The 19,422-nt window shown below is 36.0% G+C and overlaps 2 protein-coding genes across 2 annotated transcripts in view; one reads left to right on the top strand and one right to left on the bottom strand.

Moving 5' to 3' along the window:
* LOC127804873 (uncharacterized) overlaps positions 1–13,719 on the bottom strand; it is a 35,634-nt gene extending 21,915 nt beyond the window's left edge. The window contains exon 1 of the mRNA XM_052341944.1: positions 13,657–13,719. The gene's annotated coding sequence lies outside the window, so the exon portion shown is untranslated. The remainder of the gene's footprint in view (positions 1–13,656) is intronic.
* Positions 1,439–5,152, top strand: LOC127804868 (protein SIEVE ELEMENT OCCLUSION B-like). The gene is made up of 7 exons (XM_052341930.1): positions 1,439–2,260; positions 2,349–2,456; positions 2,547–2,995; positions 3,136–3,245; positions 3,352–3,494; positions 3,632–4,123; positions 4,242–5,152. Exons 1-7 carry the CDS (start codon positions 1,532–1,534, stop codon positions 4,878–4,880), a joined length of 2,670 nt encoding a protein of 889 aa, XP_052197890.1. The 5' UTR covers positions 1,439–1,531; the 3' UTR covers positions 4,881–5,152.
* Positions 13,720–19,422: the final 5,703 nt, after the last annotated feature.

Here is a 19,422-nt window from a genome sequence, read left to right as displayed (position 1 = left end):
CTATTTAACTAAAATCCAAATCAAAATTATAAAAATTACACCATCAAAGTTTCGACTATAACATGGCATGAGTTTAAATAAAATTAGTTGGTAACGAAATTAATTAAAATTCAAATCAACACAAGGAGCATAAAGAAATTAATACAAGAAAGAAGATGAAGGAAGCTCCCTGCAGATCTAGAATCTTTATAATATTATATATACCCTGCATAGATATGAAATCTTTACTATATTATATATACCCAGCATGGCACGCCACCCTAGCTCTCATCCAATTTGAGTCCTTCTCCAATTGCAATTCTTATCCACAGAGTCATAAAATTAACATTATAAATTAATTTATAATATCTTATTTTTTTCTTTTTATTACATCTAAATCTTTGAATTAATTTCATGTTGGATTCCTATAAAAAGAGATTTAAATTATGTAAAATCTATAAAAATGGACGTAAAACAATAATATAAAATTAAAATTAAATATATATAAAAATAAGTCCTATTAATATTGAAACCAAGATCAGAGATACACATATGTCTTTTAGAAGAATGAAAGTTTATTTATTCATAAAAGAGTATAAAATTTTTTCAAACCCCCTAAAATTAGAATTCTTTCGAATAATGTTTATACTTAAATTTCGAGATGTATTAGAATTATGATACTTATAGATAATGTTTAATTTTTTAATTTTTTTTTTAAATATTAAAATGATTTTATTTTCATAAAAAAATTACATATTTTTAACCCCCCCCAAAAAATTAACAATTAGGTCATTGGTTGACATTTAAAGATTTGTCTGCCATCTTTGATCAACTCTAACATTGTACAGCTATAAATGCACATGAAAGTTGAAGTTGGTGGCTGTTGAATTAAGCTGCCTAACCCAAAGAATTATATTCTTTTAATCTTTTAAAAAACGTTTAATAATGGCACATAAAAAGCAAAAATTGATATCTCCATGTTAGAAGAAGTTAAGGTGACGTCGACAGCCTCATCAGGCAGTGGTGACGTCAGGGATGAGGGGGAAAGCTGTTTAAATTGATTAAAACTAGCCAGCTCCGCATTTGGCAGTACCCACTACCAGCGTCCCTCAGCTCAGCTGGGTTTAAATTGATTAAACCTTCCTTAAACCCAGCTAGCTATCGTTTACTTGACTTTTAACTACGGATTAAAATTAACAATTAGATCATTAATTAATTGACATTTAAAGATTTTGTCTGCCATCTTTGATCAACTCTTAACATTGTAACAGCTATAAATATTGCACTGCAATTTGATCGTGTATTATTTCACGATCCGCCCAATCCGCCGATTTGTAATTTTTTTTTTTATTAAAAATTGACTGGAAGCAATTTAAGAAGAGGATCCACGTGTCAACACTGGTAGCTTGCTTTATTATTCCGTTGCCCGGCCATGGCTATATAAAGGCCAAATAGAGGCACCACAAAGGCACAAGCCCTCCTCTCCTCCTTCCCCAACACCCAGATTTCTGCCTTGACTTTCCTGCAGCAGCAGCAGCTTCTCCTTCTTGCCATGGCCAGCAAGTTGAGGCAAGTCAGCAGGAGTGACCAGCAACTCTTGATGACTGATCCCCAGATGATCAGAATTGATCCCCAGCTCACCAGGAGTGACCAACAACTCTTCATGACTGATCCCCAGATGATCAGAATTGATCCCCAGTTCACCAGGAGTGACCAGCAACTCTTCATGACTGATCCCCAGATGATCAGAATCGATCCCCAGCTCACCAGGAGTGACCAGCAACTCATCATGACTGATCCCCAGATGATCAGAACCGATCCCCATCTCACCAGGAGTGACCAGCAACTCATCATGACTGATCCCCAGATTATCAGAACCGATCCCCAGCTCACCAGGAGTGACCAGCAACTCGTCATGACTGATCCCCAGAAGATCATCAGAACCGATCCCCAGCTCACCAGGAGTGACCACCAACTCATCAGGACAGATCCTCAGATGATTAGAGCTAATCCACTGCAGCTGCATGGATGGAATGCCCCAGCAATGGTCGACCCTAGCAAGTACATGCCGGCCGCTGCGGCTTCCGCCCAGCAACTGGTGATGAGAGGTACCGGTGACCGGAGCATGTTCCTGGCGTCCGAGGACAGCTCCATGATGAACCAAATTCAGGAAATCCATCACCCAGACGCCCATGAAATAGACGTCAAACCTCTTCTTCAACTTGTTGAGGATATCCTTAGCCGCGCCTCCATGTTCCCTACTCAGGAGATGATTGTGCCGGTAGAGCAAATATTTCTCTTACAAATTAATGAATTGGATCCATCTCCTTCATATTATATATACAATTTTCTTGTGATTCCCACTTCAGGGCATGGACAGAAGCCAGGTGGAACAGGTGGAGGACAAATCCAATCATGCAGTGGTCATTGCCATGCTCAAGGGGCTGGCCGACGTCGTTGATCGGATCTCGATCCAGGTTACATGAACAAAAGTTCTAATTTTCTTATTATGATGCATGATAATTACAAAATTAACAATCTTCAATTTCATTACTTTACGTTTCCAGATATCATTTAGCTCTTTCTCTGGCATAGACGGACATGAAACGACCGTCTCTCTACTTAAGATGCTAGCCAGCCATCCATGGGATGCTAAGCTTGTGCTAACCTTAGCGGCCTTTGCTTTGAACCACGGAGAATTCTGGCTCCTCGCCCAGATTTACTCATCAAACCAACTCGCCAAATCAGTGGCAATTCTTAGACAATTGCCGGTGATCATGGAGCACTCCGGCACACTGAAACCCCGGCTTGATGCGCTTAACGTTCTGATTAAGGCCATCTTGAACTTAGCCAGGTGCGTTTCGGCTTTCAAGGGGCTACCGCCGAAATATGTTACACAGGATGTGCCCGCCATGTCCGCCGCTATGGCCACCATGCCAACCGCCGTCTACTGGTCCATCAGAAGCATCCTCGCTTGTGCTGCACAGATTGCTAGCCTCACTAGCATGGGCCATGGGTATGCTTTAACTAAATTATTGCATCTCAAGTCTGTATAGAATAAAAACCCAAAATTATTTAGTAGTTATATATATTTCCATAACTACTATGTATAGCATTAAACTAGCCAGGTGTATAATGGCCACGTGATAATTTCAGGTATTTAGGAACCACCAAAGAGTCATTGGAGCTGGCGACCTTGGCTTCTAAGATCAACAACATACATGACCATCTTCAGAAACTACTAAATATTTGTTACAGTCTCGTGGGTAAGCAATAATATTAACCAATTTGAAGTTTATGGTAATTACAGCTAGTAAATGCATCTGTGGCACCACTAAATATCATCATTAATTAATTGTTTATTGGGTGTAGAGGAAAAGAGAGACGCCGAATCTTTTGAGTCATTGGTGCACATCTTGGACGCGATCCACATAGATAACATGAATGTTCTTAAGGCATTGATTGACCCAAAGGACGACATTTTACCACTTTATGATGGAAGTGATAAAAGAAGGGTCTGTAATACTATACATGATTTATTCTACAAACAACTCATACATCATCACTAATGACGATATTAATTTGGATTAATTTCTATCTGTTTCCTGTGTACTGAGTAATTAGTCTCTTTGACTACTGTTGTTATAAACAGGTTAGTCTTGAAGTTCTGAGGGGGAAGAACGTGTTGCTACTCATATCAGGGCTTCAAATCTCTCAAGACGAGCTTTCAATTCTCGAGCGGATTTACATGGAGTCTCGAACACTTGGAGGGAGGATGGACACTCTATACGAGGTCGTGTGGATCCCGATTGTGGATCACTCTTTGCAGGGAATGGATTCTATCCAAAAGAAGTTCGAGAGCCTGCAATCCACAATGCCTTGGTACACAGTGCACCACCCTTCCGTGATCAATCGAGGTGTGATCAAGTTCGTGAGGCAGAAGTGGCACTTTAGGAACAAGCCTATCCTGGTGGTTCTCAACCCGCAAGGAAGAGTGGTGAGCCCCAATGCCATCCGGATGATGTGGATTTGGAGAAGCAACGCCTTTCCTCTCACCAGTTTCAGGGAAGAAGAGCTTTGGAAGGAGGAGACATGGAGGCTTGAGTTGCTCGTTGATGGCATCGACCAAACAATTCTCGACTGGGTAAGCTCTAGTTCATCTTCGTAGCTAGCTATTTATATATGTAATAATTCAGTACCATTAGTTGTCACATTCGAGAAAATCAATCAAGACCCAAAAATTTTTATGTTTGGTTAATCAGATCAAAGGGGGAAAATACGTATTCATGTATGGAGGGGAAGACATTGAGTGGATCCGGAGGTTCACAACCAGAGCAAAGGCGGTGGCGGAAACTGTTGGAATACAACTACAGATGGTATACGTCGGAAAGAGTCACAAGAAGGAACAAGTCCGGCGAGTGACCACCATCATTAAAGCGGAGGATTTGAGCTACACATTGCCGGAGATGATGGTATGGTTCTTCTGGACCCGGTTGGAGAGCATGCTCTTCTCCAAGATTCAGCTCGGGAAAATCGACGAACACGACCAAATGATGCAAGAGATAAGTAAGCTTCTTAGCTACGACCAGAGCGGAGGCTGGGCCATGCTCAGCCGGGGATCGGAGGTCGTCGTCAACGGCCATTTCACCACCATGATGTCCACCGTGGCGGAGTTCGACGAATGGAAGCATCGTGTGGAACGAGATGGGTTTCTTGAGTCGTTCAACGGTTACCATAGCACGCTTGTGATGGATACTCGTCCTTGCAGCCGCTTCGAGTTCCCGATCACCGCCGGGAGGAACCCGGAGAATCTGAAATGCCCCAGGTGCCAGCTCTTCATGGAGAAATTCCTCACCTTTATTTGCTGGCACGACGAAGATGCCATAGCAGCTCTTTACTGATGATATGAGTAAAGCCTTTGCCTTACTATTACTATATATACAACCATATATAATAAGATTTGCGTGTGAAATGTAACACCAAGTCCCCCACTTCTTTGTACTCCCTGTTTGGATAGCTATAGGCTTGGTTTTTGAGTAAGCCCAACCCTTTAGGGCTTGCTCAAAAATGTCGGCTTCTTCTTCTCGTTTTTCATCCCATGTATTATCACTTTTAATGTGGTGAAGTTTTTGTTATGAATAATTAATTTGATGATGATTGTTTTTATGTCAAAACTTTAAGATTCTTATATGTTATGTTGAATGCTCTCGTAGGTTTATTAATATGTTTTGTATGTGTGAAAATTATTTTATTTTTTAAAATATATTAAATCCTTATATTTCCTAAAGATATGTTAACACATGTTTTTAAGATTATTTTTATGCCTTATATGTTAATGTGTTTTGTATTAATTAATAGGTTTATATATTTCCACGTCTACATATGCTCTCATATCTGATGTGCTGAGGTTAATAACCTCAATAAGTTGTTCTAGGATTTCAATAGATATTCTAAATATCCATAATGCATAAATATCATATGGAGTTCATAGTTTCTTAAGTAATCAAAGTATATGGCAGCAAATATTACTCTAAGTTTAAGAGCAATCTACTTCATATATGTATTCTTTATGTCTTTTGAAAAACATTAAGATCTTAAGTAAATGATCATATACTCATAAAATATTTTTTGAGTTTTGATCAATATAGCTTAAATTGCCTATTTTATATTTAACATCAAACTTTTAAGGTTCTCAATGTTCTAATAATTTTTTTTAAGTAAAAGAAATATATATAGATAGAATTAAAATGTCTGTACAAAACACAATCTAGGGTATACCCTAGAGAACACACTCACATAAGCGAAAACAGATACTCAAGATCCACACACGACATGATCAAAACAACATAAAAAGAACACAAATGAGGTACATGGAATAGAAAAAATAACAACTCCAGTTTGAAGTCAAAGTTTGAGGCAAAAGGCGCTCCAAAGCATGCCATCGTGGTCAAAGAGAAGACTAAGAGTAAACAACAGACCCGAAGGCAGCCACAGGGGAGCTACCAAGCTAACAATGTGAATAGACAGAAACCATAGGACTAGGAGGATAAGCATGTATCAACTGGTCCCATGACCAATATAGGAACACACACTCAGGACCATAACCATCAATATATGGAACTAAGCTAAGAGTGCTGGTCGACAAGAAGTCACCAGACATGTCGAAGCGCACAACTCTGTAAAGTATGTGAGAAATGGACGGTAACCAATCGAGCCCACACTGCACACTGTATCTGCTGGGTGAGCTGGTTCACAGATCGCTCAGAATCTCGCCAACACCCATTGTTGCGCTCACACCACAAAAAGTATACCATCGCCTGCAAAACTAAACGGTTAGCAACATAACAAAGATTCTTACCTTTCCATCGAGCCGCCGCCCATAGGATCCCCATCTCCCATCGATGCCAGGGCCATGCAAACTTCATTGCACGTAAAAAAATGACACCACCTGCCTAGAATAAGAACACTCAAAGAAAAAATGGTTGTGACCCTCGGACTTTGCCCTGCAAAGGAAACACCTATTGGGAAATGGAAGAAACATATTCACACGATCAAGAGTATATAAACGTTCCCTAATTACTAACCATAGAATAAATGAACGCAGACTCCATACCCAAACCACACAAGCCGATACCAAGGGACTCGGTCCCGTTGCTGTAACAACCTTTGTAAGACGGACTTAACAGAGAAAGCACCATCTTGAGCTGAGGTCCAAACGAGCACATTGTGGCAACCCACCCTACCATCAACAGTGATTTCAGAGACACGAGCTGTAATCAAGATATCAAGCCGTTGTGAGAGCTGGCAAGAGAAATGATCGACAAGGATCCCAAGGGGGTGCTACTTATCATACCATAAAAAAACACAACTGCCGTCCTCCACCTTCCACTCAAACTTAATTCTAACCACCCACCTGACAATTAATAGTTTTCGCCAATACCAGGGACACGAACGCGACACTGGGAGCATCCACAGACATTTGTTCTTAATCCGAAACATGTGAATCCATTTAACACACAAGGACTCACTCTCGCCTGACAGGAGCCTCCAGATTAATCACGCCATGCGACCTTAGATTTGTGGGAATCCTCACCTGACCCACTCCAAAGGAAATTCCTAATGATGCACTCTAACTCCTTAATCACTCGCCTGGGTAACAGAAAGACAGACGCCCAATATAGGTATATCGTAGCAAGGACTGAAAGATCCAGCTGAAGCCTACCCCTAAACGACAACGATCGACTATGCTATGAGCACACCCGACTTCTAACTCTATCCAAAGTGTGCTTACAGTCCCCATAAGTATTCAAAGGAAAATCAATATTGTATACAATTTATTGTACATATAACATGCCAATGCCAAAAATCATAACATGCATGACATACAATCAACATTTCAATGTATACAATTTATTGTACGAAATTCAATGCATGTGTAAATAATCGTTTAGACGAACCATCGCACGAAACCAGTCGTTCACGATAAATCAAAGTGATCAAAGTAACAAGAATATGCACAATAATTGGATTGAACAACTCAAACTTTTCTGGTAGAACCACTCACTTTGGGGTTAAGTTCAAGATTCCTCGAAATGTGTGCCTGACCTCGATTCTCGTGTCAGGCGCTCTATAGTTCAACTTTGAGCCTCAATAATACCCTAGATATCATATGTATTCAAAGGAAAATCAATATTTATTTTCCCAATTTTCTCATAAATTTTCTCTAATTTCTTCCTAATTTTCTCTCGATAATTCCAAATAAATACCTCTTCAAGAATTTTTTTTCAAATTTTTCTCCACAAGAATTAATAAAACAATATTATAAGCCTCTGGAATTTTCTGGAAATTTTTCAGATTTTTCTCCTATTTTCTCAAATTTCCATAATTACTTTTCCTCGAGAAAATTTATTTCTCCTTGATTTCCTTCTAATGTCCTCAAATAAAAATCACCAAAACTCATAAAATAAATTTCTTATCCTTTTCAAATTTTCTTAGAATTTTATAAAAATCCCTCATATTTATTTTCCATTTACCTTTCCTTTCAAAAATCCAAAATAATTATCTCCTCAAGAAATTTTCAAGATAAAAATTCATTAAAATAAAATATTCATTTTTCTTGAATTTCTGGATATTTTTTTAGAATTTTATTTCCTTTAATTCTATTTTTTTTTTCAAATTTTCTATATTTTCAGCATTTAAAAAAATATAAAAAATACCTCCGGTCATCTTCTCTGGCGATGGCACATCGAAAAATCGAAGCGACGACACCAGGATGCTCCTCTCCCTTATTCGATCCCAATGGTACCTTTCTTTGTTGGAAAATATCACCGAAAGCCTTCCGATTTGGCCGAAAACAGTCTGTCCAAACCACCTGCCATCGAACTCCGGTGAACAAAATTGACCTCCGATTTAAATTTCGATTGACACGAAACTTTCCAGATTAGCTGCCCATAACCTCGCGACCAAAAGCCCCTTATTAGATTCTTTGATCGATCATTCAACAACCCGATTTAAATACTCCCGCAATATGTATATATATATATATATAGACGGTCGAATATATATATATATATATATGCGAAACACCCCCTATACTACTCCAAAAACTCTCAAAATTTCAAGAATTGCTTTTCACAACTTGGTGAACAAAAGCCCCTTATCCCCGATCTCTGATTCGCTTCCAAATGTGAGAAATCCGAAATAAAATCTTTGATGCAAACCCTCGACAAAAACTCGGTTATTTATAGCCAAATTTGTCCATTTTCTGACAAATCAGAGGCTGTTGCTTCACCCTTACGCAACCTTGGCCCATGCTCGATCATGCCCTGTCGAAGAACAACTGTCCCATGGCCGAATTTGCCTTCAATGATTTGCGGTAGGCGACCATGCCTCACGCTGCAAATCTGATTTTTTTTTTAATCATTACATCTTTTATTATTAAAAAATAACTATAATCTATTCCAAACATTCTCGGGGCACTCGTCAATTATATATCCTTTACATCTAAATTCCAAGGCGTTCCTTAACGACAATTTAGTTTTCAGCCTGAACTGAAGCTGTATAAAAAATTAACTCTGATCCAATTTATTTTGATACTAAATATCCTATCTCGGGAGGCTTAGCAATGACATATTATTTTCCTTTAAAATCTCAGCCTTGGGACATTCCCTGCAGTCAATTCGGCGATTTACTTTTACTATCAGGTCGTTTTTCAGTATTTTAAACTCATCCAAATTACATGGCAATTTCATGAAGATTTGGGGTATTACAGTCCCCCTGCCTAAGGCCTCTTCCCCCCTGAAAAAACCCATGAAGCTGGTTGTTAATCTTGATTGAGAAGAGAGGGGTGGTGACACACTCACGAATCCAACCACAAAACCTAAGTGGGAAGTTCATCAATTGAAGGACAACTAGAAGGAAATCCCATTCCACCGAATCATAAGCTGATGACAAGTCAACTTTCATAGCACACCTCGACTGACCCTCATGAAGGTGGTACTGATGCACTAGTTCCTGGGCCAGTAAGATGTTATCGTGTATGAATCGGCCTGGCACAAACGCAGTCTGGGACTCATCAACCAAATCTGGAAGCATCGTCTTCAGCTTATTCGCTAAGATCTTTGAAATGATTTTATAGACAACATTACAGCATGATCGACCTAAACTAAGTCGGGGACTTTGGATAGGGAACCTTAGGGACTAGGCTAATCACAGTGGCATTGACCTTTCCCAATAAACGACCAGTATCAAAGAAATTCCTAATGGCCTCAACCACATCAAATCTCACCACATCCCAGGCTTTTCTAAAGAACTTGACCGTAAAACCATCAGGCCCTGGGGCTTTATCATCTCCCATACTAAACAGGACCAATTTAATCTCTTCTAGAGTCACAGGAGCTGTGAAGCCCTCCCAACTATCACCAGCCACCTAGTTGACCACATATGGGTCGATATCACTCAAATGGATACCCAACACCCGAGCACTACTCCCCAACAAATTCTGATAATAGTTAACTAGGGTCTCGACTACCTCATCACTTGATTCTGTCGTGGTACTGTTTTCTCTCTGCAGACTCATAATCTTCCCGTGATTACGACGGGCTATCACAGACCGGAAGAAGTACCAGGAGCATCGATCGCCCTCTGTCGACCACTGCACTCGAGCTCTTACTCTAAAAAAATCCGACTCTTGGGATAAGGCAGCCAATAAATTACCATTCAGCTAAGACTCCTTCTGCCTAAGATCAACATCACTAGGGTTATCAATGAGGCTCTGCTAAACCTGGAATAACCTATCCCTAAGCTCGATGACTCTTTCAATAACATGACCATGAGCACAATTAAGGGACTTTAAAGGCCCTTTAACAACCTTAAGCTTACAGACCAGGCGATACATTGGGTAACTGCGTACCACCACGCCCCAGGATGATCTCACTTTGTCAAGAAATAAGGGGTGGTTTGTTAAATGGTTAAGGAAACGAAATGGGCCTCCCCTAGGCTAGATAGGCTCAAACAAGCTAACGACCGTTGGACTATGATCTGATAATAGTTAACTAGTTTTTTTAATAATTTTAGAAAAGAACACTTGAAGAACTTGTCGTTTGAATGTTTGTTTTTGATAAGTAATAAATTCAAGTTGTTATTTTATGTGCCTACTCTAATATATCTTCCAAAGATTACTCAAAAGATGCATTAGTAGTGTGTATATATATATATATATATGATGGTTTAGAGCTTATAAAATATAAATCATATATGCTTTATTCAACTTATATGCATTCTTATAAAATATAAATAAGATATCATGATACTCGATCTAGTGCATCTTTGTGTTATATGTTGTGCTTTGTTGTTGAGCAACATATATTGTGTTTAACTTATTTGCAATCTTCTATGTGTTCTATCTCAGGTAAGTAACAAGTAAGTTATTTGATTTATGTCTTCTCTTGAAACATTCAGTTCTCTTTATTTGGGCACTATATCGTCTGAACATTCATCGAACCTGTAAAGGAAAGGATAATGCTAGACGAACTAATTGGCGGACAACTTGGTGAACAACTCCAACTTCTCGCGATATTTTGATGTCAAAATATCGTGAGAAGTTGGTATATTTGTGAATGTCCGTGCCAAATATTTTTGAATTAATTTTATATTTGCCCTCCCATTTTCAAGCCCACTTCCTCTCTCTTAAAACCATCATCTCTCAAACTCATTGTTTCTCCCCCACTCTTTCTCTCTGAAAACCACCCCATTTCAAACCCATTCTTTCTCAAACCCAACCCTGTAGGTGCAGCGTCCTGCACTGCTCTCACACCTCCGTCGCCGTCAACCCCGCCACCGCTGCTAGCACCGTCGTCTCCCCCTGCTAACACCGCCTGCCGTCGGCCCCCTGCTCGCATAGCCGTCTCCCTTGCCAACATCTCAAACACCACCCGTCGTCGCTGTCGCCGTCACCCCCCCACTGGCCACTGACCACCGTCGCCCACCCCCACACCGCCTCTCGCACTGCCTTGCCCCCACCTTCCATCGCAAGCAACTGCCGCCCAAACTTCACCTACTCTCTCTCATCCTTGGCCTTGAGAGAGGAACGCTCCACTGCTACTCCCATCGCCGTCGCCCCCCCTCCCACGCCGCTCAAACTTCACCCACTCTTTGTTAGGGGTGTACAAGGTGCGGTTTGGTCGGTTTGAATCATTTTCAGTATGCCAAACCGCTAGTGCGATTTTCCAATCAAACTAAATCGCAGTCTGGTTTGAGTGTGGTCAGACCGCACCAAACCACACCACATTTGCGGTCTGATTTGGTGCAGTTTATCGCGGTTTGAAATGCTACTTAAAATCACTAAAAATAATATTTAAAAATAGTAAATAAAGATATAAATATTAATAAATAAAGACAATCAAAGGTAAATAAATAGGAGCAAAAAATAAAGATAAAATAGTGTAAAAAATAAATAGGAGGGGACTACTGATTATTAGATTTTTATAATAATAAATTTTTTATAATTTTTTTTATTATTTTCTTGGGTAGTTCGGTTTTAAACCGAACCGCTAACTGTCCAAACCGCAAACCGTGCGGTTTGGATAGGATCCAAACTGTTTTCGATCGCTAAAAAAAAAATCGATCGGTTTGGTCTAGCCGGTTTCCGCGGTGCACCAGTTTTTTTGAACACCCCTACTCTCTGTTATGTTTTTTTTATTTAAGAAATGTAATTTTAGTACAAAATAAGAGATGATTTTAAGATATAATTGATACTGTTACAATAAGTTAGTATTTAAAGTGATCTTAAATGAGAAAATAAATTATTTAATTATACTTGTGTGATCTTATAATATATATATATATTAATATTAACATTTTTAATAACAACTATCAAGATTGATGTTGTTGCATCTGATTGCAAAATAATAAAAACAAAATTGTTATTATATTTGATCGTAAAATAATAAAAAAATATATTTAATTATATTAGATTTGATCTTAAAAATATTAATTTTACTCAAATCTTATTTTACACTGATTAAAGTAATTTTACCAAGTTATAATTTTACTCCAATCTTATTTTATACTATTCCAATTTTACCAAGTAATTTTACTCCAATCTGATTTAAGTAAAATATTAATCTTATTTTACACTTATTTTACACAAATGTTATAATTTCATAAGTAAATAATTTAAATTAAGTAATTTAATTAATACCCTCAAATTGAAGAAAAATTAATAACAGAGCACGAAATAAGCAAAAATAACACAAACAATATTTTGTACTCAATTGTCAAATATACAATCAAAATAAATTATGTTCTTTCATAATTCAAAATAAATTATATTTTTTAATTTTCATTTCGACAGCTAAATCACCATAAAAAAAACAAAAATAACAACAAAAAAAAAGAAAATCTATAAATATATATAAATGTATATATGTACATGTATGTAAAAAATTAAAATATTTATAAATATATATATAAACGTTGTCTTTTACGGTTGCGATCGAGCCTAACAGTGGCAGTCTGAGCGACGCGGAGGGTCGACGATGGTGGGGCGATCCTTGGGGCGACTGCAGTGTGAGAGCGGTGTGTTGGGAGAGACACGGCAACCTGCAAGGGTTTGAGAGAAAGAATGTGAGAGAAATAGAATGAGTTTGAGAGAGGGTGGTTTTGAGAGAGAGAGAGAGAGTGAATGAAAAAAAGTGAAAGCTGAGAGTAAAAGAGAGAGTGAGAGTTGAGGGTTAATTTGTAATTTTGGCTAAAGAGTTAACTTGTAATTTAAAAAGGTTTGTCAACCAGTTGGTTAAGTTGTTCGTCCGTGTAGCAAGTAACATTATCCTAGAGGAGTTATAGGCATGGCATCTGCTACTGCATCAGATATACTCCAGGTCCCCAAGTCCCGAAAATTGCGTAACCTCGAACTTCAGAATAAAAAAATAAATAAAAATCCCTAAACCAATAGTTTCTCGCAGTTCACTTGACAGACAAGGCGAACCATCCTAACTAACTAGATTGTTATAACAGTGAAACCAATCACAACCTCTTCATTTAATAGTAGAAACACAACCTCGCCTCCGAACATATCAACACCTTGCATAATCAAGCTTCGAATCAAGAAATTCCAAAAAAGCATTCAAAGACGCAAGGGACCGTGCGAATAAGAATTGGAAGAAGAAATTGACCAACCTCACTTGGCTCTGCTTTAGGGTTTCGATTCTTTCTGGAAATCGGCACCCCTCATCTACGATTTCTCAACCCCGACGCTATTATTTTCCGCCTCTTCACTCTCCATTCTCTCTTCCCTCTCTCGCTTTCTCCGGAGAGTGGAAGAAGAAAGGAATGGTGTAATCGGAAAGAACCGGCGCTGTGCCTGCGATGCGATTCTGAGATAAACGAAGCAACGGACCGTCCCCGTCCCACTCTTATGGCGGTGACGATAATAAATTAATAATAATCCCTCTTAAAATACAATTTTTTTTTTATCATTTTGAATGATTATAATATATATCTATTATTAATTAATAAAATATTTAAAATTACAAATAAAATACATTAAATGCATCTTATGCCTCCCCTTACAAAATTTATCAACATTTTCCTATAAATTTATGAATTAAAGTTCAAATTATCTCACTACTTTTTTAATCGCGATCAATTACACTCAATTTTTTATTTATGCCCTTATTAATTTAATACGTTTATTTTGTGGCCATTTAAATCCAAAATAGCTTTCCCTTGACATTCACTTGGCTCAAAGGAAAAAAAAAATTATTGTGCTAAAATAGTTTTTTATAAATATTTTTCTAATAAAAGGTAAAAAAAATTAAAAAGGAGAAGATGTGATTTTTGTAAAATCCACTCCAACGATTTGAAATCTTTAAAATCTCAATTTGGTGATAAACTCACAATTAAGTGCAAGTCGATATCAAGAATGTTGATTTATTCTTCTGATTTTTTTATCTCATTATTGTTGTAAAAAATACAACAATTGAGATTTGTGAAGCGAGAATGCTAGAGTTGTGGTAGAGTAAGGCGGACAACTGGTAGGTGTCTGCTTGTAAAAATATACGCTAAATAGTTCTGGTCTCTGATTATTCGATCGAGGTCGCGAATAAGACCTCATGGGCATTTTCAGTGACTGATTGATCCATCCAGGAGTAACTTTCGGTGTGTTCAGGATATAACTGCACTCATAGAAACAAGTTAGAAAGCATGGAGAGATTTTTCACCTGTGTATGTCCTCTGATACTTAGGTCATTACATGAAGAAAAATAATGCAATAAATAAATGATGTCATTAATGAATATAAAATAGATGTACCTTTTCTAAAGAGAGATGGACTAGTCGTAGTATTTTACCAGACGTCGGGGATGAGCGTGCATGTCATGAGCACTTGGATGGATTTAAGAGGAATTCTCCCCTGAGAGGATTAAACAGCATAGAGAGTCTTCCAAGATAAGATGAGCCTTACGACGAGCTGTCGAAACAGGTTTTTAGCCTCTAGAAGGCTTATCCGAACAAAGTTTCGGGTGGTCAAGAGATGTCTCCAATCATTATTTATCATTCAAGATTTATCCTATTATTTTTAAGAGGGATTATTCCTCATTGAAGATTATAAAACGTTATATAATGTTTGAGGTTTTCTCACATAATTTTAATGAAAAAAAGAGGGGTTTAAGGGTAGCCACGTGGCCTAACCGAGAAGGCCCATATGACTTTGCGTATTTTTAGAAGTCATTAAATGTACTTGGTGAGTTTCGGAGTGATTGAGGGTTTTTGAAAAATTTTAAGCTTAAATGTAATTCTGGAAACTTGGAGCACAATTATCACTTAATGGAATGAGGAGCCTTGCAGAGCGCACAGGGAGGTAGGGCAAGTCCTGGGTTCAATTCTCGGCCAAGGCATGCGCTGGTATTATTTTTCAGCGCGACACGTGGCAGCTTTTGGCTGAGACATGCGATGGCTTATGGGCGCATGGGTGTGCATCCATGCAATAACGCATCAAGGCTCGCCATATTGCAAATAGAGAGGGTCTAGTGGTGACACGTGGTAATATGCGGAGAAGACATGTGGCAACAACAAAAAGGCAAATGGGGTGTCTCAAAAAGGTTATCATAGGTGACATGTGACACTACGCGGAGAAAAGGTACCCGAGAAGTAAACGAGAGCTAACACGTGGCACCACGTGAGAAGAAGTTTCTCAAAAAGAATTGAGAAATTATACATTGTTTCGAAAAGAAATTACAAAATACCTCAAAAAGAATAGAGAAATCGCACATTGTTTCGAAAAGAAATTACGCACTGTTTCGTAAGGAATAGGGAAATCACACATTTTTTCGAAAATAAATTATATAGTGTTTTGGAAAGGAATTAATAACTATCTCGGGATGAAATAAGTCTTCTGAGAAGGAAACTATGGCATTGGGAAAGGTGCCCCAAAAACCCTTTTACTATTCATTTTACTACTCATTTTTCTTTAAAATCATGAATATTTACTTTATAAGCATTATTGATCATTCTCTTACAATTTATTTATAATTTATTTTTAAAAAAAATATTTTCACTTGAAATTATTCATTAGAAATACGCCTACTTGATTTATTGACTAAAAATACTCCAAGTGAACGTTTTTTAAAAAATTTATGGCACAACACTTATATATCATCACCTTCAATAAGACAACACTGCAATACTGCACCAGACTTCAACTACGAAAATTATTATTTTTTAAATTATAAAAAAATATTTTAACTCAATAAATTATAAAAAACTATTTTAAAAAATTTAAAATAGTTATAACAATTATATTAATATAATAAATTATTTTTTTCTTCATTTGAGTCGAGTGAATGCCATGTCCATGCGCTGAAGGAAGACTATTTTGGATTTAATCAGTCACAAAATAAAAATATTGGGCTAATAAGGCTACAAACTAAATTGGGTCCAGTTGATAGCAATTGAAAAAATATGGGCTTAAGGCCATAAATTAAAAGTTGACTTCGATTGGTCGTAGTTAAAAAGGTTGTGGGCTAATTTGAACTTTAATCCTAAACATTGTCGTGCTTAAGATTTTGGGGTTATGAGATAAAATGTAAAAATGGGCTCCCAAATTGGCGAGGGTGCAAAATTGTGACAAAGCAAGAAAGAGACAGTGAGCGAGCCACCGGCCACAAGGGTGAGGCGAGGGTGAGCAACCAAGCAATGAGAAAGAGAAGACGAAGGATGACGGAGCAGCAAGAGAAAAGAGAGGCAATGAGGGGCGAGGGCGATGGAAGGAGTGATGGAGCGAGAGAGGCAAGGTAGCAAACGAATCAACAAAAGCGAGAGAGGGAAAATGGAAGAGATGAAGCTTTGCATAGAAGAAGGGGTGGGCGACTGGACCTAGGCAATGGGCTCTTATAAAAAGGGAGGTTTTCAATTTATGGGCTCCAAATAATCAAATTTTCATGAGCCTTGAGGCAATCGTCTCTAAGATTCATGAAAGGTTCGGCCTGATTCTAAAACTATTAAAAATAAATTTATTTTTTACTTGTAAAGTTTGATTCTCATTAATATAAATTATTTTTTTTCTATATATATGATTAGTGAAACAACACAAAAAATGCAAAAAAAAAAAAAAATTAAAAACTAAAAAGGGCATAAATAATCAATTCTTTGATACTTGCTGCTCAAAGAGAAAGATGTGATAGTGATATAATAAATACGTAATAAAAATTATATTTATATCTTAAAAGACAACACTTTTATATAAACAAACTAAAGAATTAATACGGACCAATATGATCTCATAAAAATTGTTGGTTTGATCTTCTAGATAAATTGTCCAAATCAATTATTGGCCTAGGCTTAGGCTGGAGCCCTTCTTTGTACTCCTTATTTAGATAGCTTTAGTTTAGGTTTTTGAGTAACCCTAACCCTGTAGGCCTCGTTTGGTTGAACCTTCAAATTAAATTTGAATTGTCGTAAACTTAGAATTTTGCTCCCAAAATTGAAAACCCCTAATTAATTGATTATATATATATTTAATCATTTATTGAAATAAACAATTTTGTATCAAACACCATGTTTATTTTTTATTTTTCAAATTAAAATATAAAATTCTCAAACAACATATTTACTTTTTTTATTTTTGAAACCAAAATTAAAAATTGAAAATAATTCCGACTAGATTAATTTATCCTAATGCAGTATTAATATTAATAAAGCAAGGAATATTTTTATAAAATATTATATATGTTATTTCCTTAATTGAGATATGTACAGAGTTTTTTTAAATAATATTTTGTTGATATTTAATTCAAAAATAAAAACTTATTAGGTAAACAAGATTTGGATTTATATCTCTTGCATGTAAAATAATATCAATTACGCTAGTACACTCAAAATAGTCTTTATATAAATTTTGTTAAAAAATCAAAAAAATAAAATTCAACTATTAAATATATATTTTAATTTATATATGAATAATAAGGACAACATCTTAATATATATATATATATATATATATTTCACCCATATTACTAGCTAGGGAGTGTTCGGTCATTTTAAATTGACTTTAAACTAAATTAGATTGGGATTAAGATTTTTAAATTTTTAGACTAAAAACTAGGCTGGTTAGAGTTAAAGACCAGACTAGACTGGTTCGGTTTGATCCTAACTGGTCAATAATATTTTTTCTATTTTTAATATATATATTTTAAAAATATGTATATATTATATATAAATATGTATATAATATATTAAAATTTAACATATTATATATTAATAATAAATTAATTATCTATTTTGGAGTGGTTCAAAATTGAATCGAATTAAAAATCAATTGAACCATGCAGGTGAATCGAGAACTAGATAGAAGTTTAAGCAACCTAAAATTAAAATAATTAATTAACCGAAATTTGGACACCAAGCATGAGGCTCATGGCCCTTAATTATAAAGTTTATAAATACTATAAGTTGATTATTTTTAATTCGAATCCTACTTATCTTTTACAATTCAGGTTACCAAATGTTTTTAAATGTCTTTTAATAAATTAATTATGATTCCTAATTTTATTAGGGAATGAGTTTTAGTACCTTAAATTTTAAATTATAAATTTTGATATTATTTCTTAATAATAGTCAATTAAATCGACATAACTTGAGGTAAAGTAAAATAAATATAAAAACAAATAATCCAAGAACAAAATTAGAGACGCACAAAAATAACGTTGTTGAATAAATTGTCGAACATGGATAAGATTTTATTAGGTGAATTACATGTTATAAAAGAAATAAACTTTATTTCACGATCGAAAATCTCATTCTTTTTATTAAAAAAAAAACAAAAATCTTACACTTAGTTAAGAGGGTTGAACCATTTATTCCAACTCTTTTTCGATAAATGTTGGTTGATGGTATATTTAATTATAGTTTTATATGATTCAGGGTATTTTTTTCTATTTATCCCTTTGAATTTCATATTTAAAGTTGCGATTGATTAGATTTAATATATTTCTTATGTATCCATAGGTGCTATATTGAATTTTGGACTTGAATTATATTTTGAATAAATTTATATTGATTAAGTCATCTCCATTATGTTGTTATTAGGAAATACGACTATTTTCGAATTTAGATATTCCAAATCATTCTTGCAAGAGATTCGAACCCTTTTTTTTTTTTTTTGATCATTCATTAAAAAAATTAATTCTCTTCATAAAAAATAGGAGGTAGAGCTAAGAAAGATTTAATTTTCAATTCATGCATAGAGTTGAATACCTCATTCAAGAATTATTTTTGATCCAATCCATATATAGATGTATCATTTTTTGAGGTCTTTCTTTTAATTCAAAATCATGGTGTCATATATATCCTCCTCACACAAATATTCTACCATAATAGGTATTCAAGAATTATTACATGAAATTTTAATGAATTTAAAAGAAATTATATTAAGAAGTAATCTAAATA

This window comes from Diospyros lotus, chromosome 6 (assembly GCF_014633365.1).
Source record: "Diospyros lotus cultivar Yz01 chromosome 6, ASM1463336v1, whole genome shotgun sequence".
Taxonomy (NCBI): domain Eukaryota; kingdom Viridiplantae; phylum Streptophyta; class Magnoliopsida; order Ericales; family Ebenaceae; genus Diospyros; species Diospyros lotus.
This window is presented reverse-complemented; position numbering and strand designations above follow the sequence as displayed.